The sequence below is a fragment of the Rhagoletis pomonella genome, unplaced genomic scaffold (genome assembly GCF_013731165.1).
Source record: "Rhagoletis pomonella isolate Grant_MI unplaced genomic scaffold, Rhpom_1.0 Rhpom_scaffold_00005, whole genome shotgun sequence".
Lineage (NCBI taxonomy): Eukaryota > Metazoa > Arthropoda > Insecta > Diptera > Tephritidae > Rhagoletis > Rhagoletis pomonella.
This window is the reverse complement of record NW_023458559.1, coordinates 69,599,605-69,609,669: the sequence shown is the minus strand read 5'-3', so window position 1 is coordinate 69,609,669 and position 10,065 is coordinate 69,599,605. Positions and strand designations below refer to the sequence as shown.

The 10,065-nt window shown below is 35.7% G+C and overlaps 1 protein-coding gene across 1 annotated transcript in view; it reads left to right on the top strand.

The window, feature by feature from the left end:
- The first annotated feature begins 5,685 nt into the window (after positions 1–5,685).
- The window catches only part of LOC118740201 (serine-rich adhesin for platelets-like), a 12,171-nt gene continuing 7,791 nt past the window's right edge, over positions 5,686–10,065 (top strand). Inside the window, exons 1-2 of the mRNA XM_036471699.1 lie at positions 5,686–5,790; positions 6,054–6,067. Of these exons, the coding sequence (XP_036327592.1) occupies positions 5,686–5,790; positions 6,054–6,067 (119 nt within the window). The remainder of the gene's footprint in view (positions 5,791–6,053; positions 6,068–10,065) is intronic.

Below are 10,065 nucleotides of genomic sequence, written 5' to 3'. Positions count from 1 at the left end.
GCACATATTCTTTATTTTTGAAGCATCGAAATTTCTTTAAATTCTACTTGCTGACGCTGAAGGCAAATCTGAAGGGTCTACTTTCTATTGCGATTCGAAAAGCAAATCATTCGGATTTGAATACTTGGCACTATGAATTTGTATTAGTCGGTGTCACCTTTCGAATCGTATTCAGTTTCAAATCGAAAATTGTAATACAGTGATAAGCGAAACTCTGCATGGATATAAATAAGTCTTACAGAGCTTCTACGGCTCTTGCCGTTTATAAAGCTCCGGACAGTTTTTGATGTTTTGTAACCCCTTTATTGAGATAGTGGCATACGTTTACAGGGAAATTCTGGCAATTCACCGCAGTCTTTCGAAAGACAATTGTCAATTCTATCTTGAAAGCTCTTTACTGTCTTTCAAATGACTAATTGAAAGATCTGCTAGCGAGGAGGTTTTAAGTTATGCTGTTCGCCTTTTAGCAATAGTTTTTTAAAAAATTAAATAAAAAAAAATATATGTATCTGTATATATATATATTTCTTTTCAAAACAATAAGATCTAAAAATTAAAAGAAAATGAAATTAACTAAAGAAAATAATAAACAAAATAGGTTTCCAAAAATGAAATGAAATTAGAAAATATGTTTCTTTTATAACCAATAAAATCCAAAAATTTATAGAAAATTTTACTAAGAAAAAAAATTAAAAAATTAAATAAAATAAAATAAGTTCTTAAAAATTAAACGAAATTAAAAGTATTCCATTTTTAAGAAAGTAACATCAAAACATTAAATTGAGAAACAAAAAAATTATATTAAAAAGAAAAAATACATATAATAAGAGTCAAAAATTAAACGAAATTAAAATAATATATCTTGCTCTTTTCAAAACAAAACAATCTATTTAAAATGAAAAGAAAATTAATTACATAAAGAAAAAAATTTGTATAAAAACAAGTAATTTTTAAGCAAAAAACAAAACCGACTTCAATTCTCATATAAAAATTTGAGATTATAGTTAATATCTTCAAGATCCAATTATCGGATTTAAACCAAATTAGAATGGGACCACCAGTGAGGTAACACCTTTCCCTTAAAAAAAGAATTATAGAAATCGATTAACGTTGCACCACGTTATGCGGTAACATACATAAAAAGAAATATATAAACAGTAAACGAGAAGGAGGATATCGAAAACCACAAATATAAAATTTCAGTACGCCCAATTTTTTTCCATTTCAATTCATTTCAAATTTTCAATAACTTTACTTCTAACTTAACGCTTAAACAATTAAAAAAAGTGTACAGTAGTTTACAAGGATATCCAAACGTAGTTTCGAAATATATTCTTAAGGAAATATTCATACGAAAATTGAGCCAAAACCATATAAATACGATACTATCGACGATATCGATATATCGAATACTATCGATGATCTGACTATGGATAGTTTTGCAACTTTATACTGCATACAAATACTCGTAGTTGAGCTGTTTTTGCATTCGTTATTTTAAATATTTTTTTTTTGATTTTACGGATGTTGGCTTTTGCAAGAAAGGGTAGCCCCGAGGCGATTTTCTAATTACAAATCAACAGCATGCATTTTGAGGGGGAAATGCAGCAAAGCAGGAAATGGAATGTGCGAACACTTGGGATGCTCATAAAAGACTTATTTGCATGAAAACTCAATTAACTCCTCGATCAATCATCAGAGAAATGACTTACAATAATAATTTTCTTTTTTGTGTGGTTTTGTGATTGAAACTTCATTTTTTGTAATTGAAAAGTGTTTTTATTTGTTATATTATTTAGATTATTATATTTACTCCAAATCGGTCATTTAGCCCTCTATTCATACTCAATTGCCTTTTGCATACTTGCCTCGATCACAAACCACACCAAACAACTTCCTCTTCCGTTCTATAACCGGTCATTCATAAAAGTAATAGTATCTATGCAGCTACAATCGCAATGTTCTTGCATTTATGCGCATAAATTAATGAAGGCTGACAGAAATGATGTAGCAATAACTAAACGATCAACTATTTAGTATTTAGAACTACCTTACCTCTTAGCTTCCTTTGCTACTTAGAAGCTAAAGATAAGAAAACCGGCAGCTTGTAGCCACTTTCTGTTTGACTCACTCATAAATAATTGAGTGAGCGAGTAAGTAAATAGTATTAGAACAGAACGTGATTTTTTTTTTTTATAAATAGAGCAAATAAGTATCAAATATTTAGGTTAGTAATTTATGCAGGAAAATATTCCAAAATTAGTAGCTATAGTATACCCATTTCTTTCGTCCTCTCCGATTGATGATGATCAATATACATAACCAGAGTGGTAAAAAAATAATAGGGTCCCATGGTCAATTCGAAATGGAGATTTGCAGCATCGAATGTGGATCGAGTTTGTGATTTAGAAAAAAAACTAGTGAACCCGCATGGCGTTAAACGCCCAAAATTGAATTTTAAAAACTTAAAAAATATTCCAAATGTTAGTCAAAGTTATAAGAGACCCGAGTGGCACATTTCATCAAAACCGTGCAGCCGTTTCTGAGCGAAGGGCAGTCTCGCATAGTTCATTTTATTATTTTTATCAAATTTCAAATCACCCTTTACCAATGAAAAAAGTTCTTAACTAAAAAAATAAAACTTTATCATACATCTACAGGCTAAGGCTTCTAATTTGACTTCTCATTTTTGAAATTCCTTTTCGAAAGTATTCTCAAATTAAAATGTTCTTAAATAATTTTCGTCTGATATTATGATACACATGCATTTCAATAAACTGATCAACTAATTCGAATTTTATTGTTCGAACAAATGGCAACCCCCGTAAATAAAGGTCAGGAATAAATCCCTTACAAACCCATTTCAATTTATATCCATCTTTTAATAATTCATCTAACTTACTGAATAATTTGAATTTAACTTTTTAAACACGTGGCAACTCTCCTGAAACATTCGAAATGTGTTTAAAAATTTACCTATGAAAAATGCAGAGCTGCTTTAAAGGACAGTTTAAGAAATAAAGGACAAAAGGCGTCCATTATTTTGAAAAAAATTATAAAGGACAGGGGGTTAAAATGAAGGACTGTCCTTTAAAATAAAGGACGGATGGTCACTGATATTATGTGTGATGTTAATTCTGGATCTTAACTAGACAAAGTGCTTCCCCATTTCAAAGTTATAAACGCCAACTTTGGCTTGTGTTTGTTCACAGCTAGACCAATCTCTTTTCCCCCTTTCTATGCTGCAGAATGCGGTGCTAATGGCAATCTTTCTGAGACCGGCGATGCCAATGACAAGTCCACTTTTAAGAGCAGCCTCCAGATTCGGTAGAAGCTAAACTCCACTGAAAACTGGAACAGGCTTGAACTCATGTAGGTATCGGGAGACGTTGGTGTTTAAGGCGATGAATTGGCAGCTTAACTGGTGAGCTGCTATTGTTTGGATGGTACTAGTTGCATAGCAATTAAGGATGAACCAGAGATATTCACTTACGGAGAGGTTTTACTTAGACCACCACATTTCTTTCTGAAATTTGACCAACTTCTACTTAGAAAAATTCATTTCATTTTTGTTTCTGATAGAATAAAAGGCGCAAAAGTTGAAGTTGAACATGTTATAAATACCTTACGATTTTTTTTAAACTTTTATAAGCCTCTCTTAATTTCAAATTTTATTCCTAACTACGTAGCCAACCGAATACGAAAGCAGCACTGCTAGATGAAAATATAATATAATGTATTTATAAGAAAAAAGCTCTTAGAAAGAAAAAAAAACAAATAATAAAAAAACTTAAAAAATTCAATAAATTACACCCACACAGAAATCGACAGGTAGACCGTTGTATTAAAAATACCGTTGATTGCGAAGCCAACCAGTTATAGTTACGGCTAAAATACCAAAAACAGCATAGCATGCCAACGTACATAAGTATGTGTGTTCGAGCACAAATATTTCTACCAAAAGTACGCAAAAGGTTGGGTTAGCACTAACTTGGCAGGTTTCAAGTGTAGCTTTGCACAAACATATAGATATGTGTTGTGTGTACAATACGAATTGCTGAAACAAGTATTTTATTCATCTCATTTCCTTCCTAATTTATTTTTTATTTTTTCCACAAATGTTTATATAAAAAAAAATATTTTTGCCTTGGTAACTAGTTGCAGCATCATGCTTGCGCTAATATTTTGTTGCCTTTTTCTATGGCCTATTAGACGTAGCCTTTTCTTCTTCATCCTCTTCGACGACTACCAAATTTTTGTAAATCTTATTTTGTTAGTTCACCAACTCTAACTGCAACTCCAGCCATACTTTTCGGCTGCACAGCTCCAATCACCTCGAACGAACTGCATAGCATCTCGTCTAATGCCAATTTTCCGCTTAAAGCCGGCTAAATAAGCTGCTTTTCAAGTCGTCTACTCTTCTCGGCTTCATTCGCTATATACACACACACACACACATACAAATTCATTGGTTTATCTTAGGGTGGTCCAAAAACAGTAAAGTCGGAATTGTAATGCTCTCACCCCCAGGATTTTTCTATATCGAAAAAAAGTAAAACCCTATTTTTTTATTTTGAAATCAAAAAAATATTTAGCGTTTGCTCAAAGCGCTAAAGCATTCCATGAATTTTTATATGGGGAAAAAACAAGTTTTCGTAGAAATGGAAGAGAATTCTTCTCTGGTTCTCTTCAGGAGACTTTCAGTAGTAATACCCAATTATTTATTTAACTATTTTTTAATACTAACGATTTTTATTGGTCTTCCCATTGAATTTTTTGGGATTTTTGTGGGTATTTGGCGGCCCTTTAAATTATAGTTTCGTTGAAAACATAGTTAAATAAACAATTGGGTATTATTACTGGGAATCTCCTGCAGATAAGCAGAGTTTTCCGGTAGAAAGGTATTGATTTTTAAGAATTATATACCATTTCTACGAAAAGTTGGTTTTTCCCCATACAAAATACATGGAAAATATTGGGCGCTTTGAGCGACATCTAAATATTTTTTGATTTCAAAATAAAAAAACAGGGTTATATTTTTTTTGGTATAGAACAGTCCTGGGGGCATAAAAATTCCGAGTTTACTTTTTCCCCACATGCATTTTTGGACCACCCTAATGCATATAGTACATTTCAATAACAATCGAAAACTGGAAACTAAATTTTACAGGTGACCGCATACCAGACATACCAACCAAATCAAATAGGCCAAAGGCGCCTTTACGCTGGCGAATAATTGCCTGAAGGCTCTGAGGCATCAGGTGTTGGAGTGCATACGTTGATAGAAATGCATGGCAGTATATGTATGTTCATACATACATATATATGTACATAAGTTTACAATTTTATAGCATCTCTACTTTAGTGCTATGCAATTTTTGGTGTTGCTGCTATTTTTACTTCTCTATGGGGAAACCGTTTGTGCCATTACTTTTATGATCCTAGTGAAACCTTACTATGAAGCGGCGTTTTTTGTTGTATTGGAACTTTGAAGATAATAAACACAAATAAATTATACTACCAATTGCTATGCTGTGAATGGTTTTTATGAACTTTCGCTTCGGTTTAACACTTGTGTTAATTTCACTTTTTATGCTTCGTTAGATAAATGTTGATGAATGTTGTTGAATCAAAAGCTGCGGATGTGAGACGGAACTTAGATATTTGTCTTCGTAATATCCACTAATGACAATCATTTCATCAATAATCAGTAATAATTCAGAAACGCCTGAAAGAAAGCAAACCACTGTAGGAAGAGCGGGAAAGGAGGGTGACCGTGGTAGTGATATTGTGAGAAGTGTAGAGTCCTAGATATTGCCACCTTAGCATGGAAATTGGCTTCCAGACAGAGTAAAAGTAATCAGTAACTATCAAGTCTTGCGCCTTGATGGATAATCTAGCTTTAAAGTGGAATTATTCACTCATTAGTTAATGTCATAAATTTCTACCTTTATAAAATTATTCTTTAAGACGTTTGAGAATTGCATACGTCTGTCAAGTTTAAAAGTGATACATAACATGTTTCTTATTCACCAAATATTGTATACTTTTAGGCACATGAAATATGGTGAGTAATCAGTGTGATCAGTAAGGACTTGTTGCTAGTCTGTACATTTTTTAAACTGTTTCAGTACAGCAGGACTTAGTCAGAATTTAGTGGGAAAGATATTATGTAGTTATTATAAATGTGCGTACGGCAACGACTTTTGGCGAAACCAAAAAGACAAAAGTCTCAGAAATAATGAGTTCAGTTGTCCAATTGGAGCTAAGAGCCATACAATTTCGAACTGTCAACCAAATAGAAATTCCATAACTTTAGTGAGCTGACCAAAGGGCCAGATAATTAGTTTGTTTCAGTACTCCGGGATTTAGTCAGAAATAGTAAGAAATCGTTCTCGTCTCACTAAATCCTGGATTACTGGAAGAGACTAATTGATAAAGCCCACTTCAGCTGAAACTTCAGATCGCTGGAGGTCCGGCTTGATGATATTGAGGAGAGTCTAAAAAAAATGTTATTCAAGAATCACTTTTTGTCAAACTTATTTAGGTTACAACCCAGTTGGAGCCTTGTGCCATCTCTAGTGAACTTTTTCGTTCTCGATGTATTTATTTAAGAGCAAGTACCGTGACATACTGGTTAAATGCAGTTAGTAGGAATAGTTAGTTCTGAAATCTGCAATAGTAAGTGACATCGAATGCTTTGAAACTCTATTACTGTTTTAGCTAAACAATTATCGTGACAAAATAAAGCGTAGCTTGGAATTTGTCCAAAGACTTCATGGCAGATATTAGAATAATTTTAATGCATTTTTATTCGAGTTTAGTCTCATATTTATTTAATTGTCTATTATTTATATCAAAACTAGTACTTATTTGCATAACTCCATAAAAGTTAACTGCAAAATCGTGTAACCAAACATTCTAGGGCGCATGCGCACGAAACTAAGGCACATAACTCTTGACAAACAGCCGCACTGGATATTTTTGCAAATTTTATTTGCCATACCAAAGAAAAACAATGCAAAGCTTACAAACAAACAAGCTTTGTGCCAACACAGAATTTAACATTATGAACAGTCAAAGACACAGAAATAGTAGCTGATGGAAGTGGTAGAAGTGCAGCATGCCAGCAAGCAAAAACTGTGAATTGGCTACTGCTAAAACTGCAAGCACCACCACCACTACCGCCACCGCTGCGCCGCCGCTGCATCATGAAAAAGTATGTCAGACAATCACTTTGCCGTCGTCAACTTGAGCGCATGCGCTTCGCGTCTAAAATGCCCACCTTAGAGGTGCTATACAGGAATGTGGCTTTGAGGCACACACAAACATTTGTTTCCTGCACACTGGAGCGTATTTGGCGTTGAGTGGCGATTTTATGTTGGTGCAGGTTCCAACCGCTTGTCTCGTTGTCATTAACCGCAATTCTTGTACAACCATTGACATTACAAACTTACATATATACTTACATACAAACAGATAGTGCTAAAAATACGCCGTAAATGCGAGTGTAAAAGCGGCTGTGATTATAACAACACAGATACCAAAGTGCTACCTGTAAATTGCACAAAGCAGTAAATATGAAGCTTGCGCTTTTTTTTCGTTTCTTAAGCGCTGTGGTCATACGCAGGTTCGCTGCTGCAGTCTTTTGTTGCTGGGTCAAATTTCATGCGGTGACCGATATCGATTGAAGGAAATGGGGAGAAAATAAGTAAATAAGTAATAGGGGAAGTAAACAAAATGCGTCTTTGATTTAAAGTGCTTTATTTTTTTAATTTTGCTCAAAGCTACTAAGCTAAGGATATTTTATTTATAAGCCTGTGAAACTCTTCACTTTTAGGAGAGCACTGACCTCCCTGACTACCTCAGCTCTTTTAATTGACAATCTAGGTTTTCTGGAGTAGGCCAATAGCGAAGCTCCGTTCATACTACTGCTGGGCGGTGGACAGCCTGTGTTCCTGACGCAGGCGTCGAGACTGATGAAGTTGCAGTTTCCTGCTGCCTAGTGGCAATGTGCGCAGATCCTTGTTGGTCCCCTGTCGACCATTCGGTGTCGAAAGTAGTACCAGCCTACATAGGTCTTAGCTGCTATTATGCTCCAGTTCGTTGCCGTGCCGCGATGTACACTCAACGGTCATTTTGGACCACAGTAGAGGGTTTGAGTTATCATCAACTAGGCGACTCCCGAGATTGATATGAGCTGATGCCGGCGGCTTTGTTGCTAGAATGGCGCTAGCCTAGGACTTCTTCTGCTGAGGTTAAAGTCACAACTTTGGTCTGCAGTAGCTTTAAGTGGGCGAGTCTGTAAGCCATCGATGGAAGGTCGATGGGCTGCAGAATTTTATCGTTGCTTAGCGGGAGACTCTGGCAAAAGTAACTTCGGATTTCGTGCGTCCAGAAGAGTTCACTTCTCTCAACAAGGCTGACGTCCAGACCAGACCCCTTTCCTTAATACTTTGATATTTTTTTTATCCACGTCGCTGTTTGAGAGTTCAAGTAGTCAACGAGAAGTCCCACGACAGTCGGATCTACGTAACCGGAACGATCCAGATTTATATCTGGCCAAGGACTGGCACTCCAGCAACACTCCCCAAAAAGTATGTGGGTGATTTGTATGCTGTTACAACAACAAAAAAAGTCTTCTAGCTCAGCTTTTCGTTGGTGCCACCAAATTCTCAATCATGATGACGATTATCTCCTTCTGCAGCAGTATCACTTGCTCTGCTCATGGTCGATGAGCAGAGCCATGTGAATCAGTTGATCACTCGTCAGTCTGTAGGATATCTTTCAGCAAATGGTTAAGATCAGATTCTCAGCTGGAATTGTAGTCAGAATTTTCTCACCGCTGAGCTGTAAACTCTGGTGGAAGTAAACTCGGATCGCGTGACCTTGGTGGAACTCACTTTTTTCCTCTAGGAGGATGTTCAGGCGAAGTGAAGCCAAGGCTCCGTCCACACTTGAGCTACATTATTTGGGAGTTGGTTTTTATTCGTCGTTTTAGAGCTTGAGCAGACGACAACAGGTCATCCAGCTAGAGACAAGCATTTTTCGAATGTCAACCCCCAAACACAAAATCGTGATATTTATCCTCGCCTTCTCGAATTCATTTCGACTCCTTTATGGCTGTAGAAATCTGTTTGTAAATTTTGATAGCCTCTTCCCTAGGCTTGTCCCGGTCTAGGGCGCTTGCAATTTCTCCCCTCTAATTTGATTCCATAAACATGTGTGCCGATTTCTGTTAACCCTGAAGCTTCAGAGAAAAGACGAAGGGTGTCAAGGATCCTCGCACTAGTAGTGTGTGGTTCCGAGTATTTAAGAGTTAGTTCAAAGGGAACCGGATATATAGTCCGGTAGTTTCCACGTTAGTCGGGTAAACATAACCACAAGGATCACTCACCAAAATCTCTTTGGGGAATTTGTATGCTGTTACAACAACAACCAACGGTTTCGGGTTATGCAAAAGTGGTAACGGAAATAGGCCCTATCGAAATAGCCAAACAAAAATGCATACTTTCTATGACGTTTTTGATATAGTTAAAGCAATTTTTTCAATGCACCCAATGGCTTCGTCAGACGAGGCTGAGCGCTGCCCACTGACTGCATTAACTGCCGGAAATATTTCCGTTAGGCGGGCTCGGTTTAGTAGTAATAATTTCGGGGCATCGTCAAGCTCAGCTGAAGTTTTTTCTTGTTTTATTTGTTATAACTATTACTCATTTTAAAAATATTATAAAGTACTAAATTTTTCTCTTATAAGATTTGTATGTATGTGTAGTTAGTATTATGTAGTTTTAAAATATACCTCCATATATATATATACGAGTAGATATTTCTAGAATCAAACTCGAAATTTTCTAAAGCTCAGTTCTTTTCTTTTGCAGCACCACCACGGGCTTAGTAAAAACTTCACTACATTTGATCAACAGCCGCTGAAGTCAAGCTCAACTTAGCCAATGCACAAACCCCTGCTGAAAGCGCAAATAATCAACAATTTAATGAAGCAAATTCACCACGACTGCTTAAAGCCGCACAACACCAACCCAACACAAATTCAGCAACAGAAAA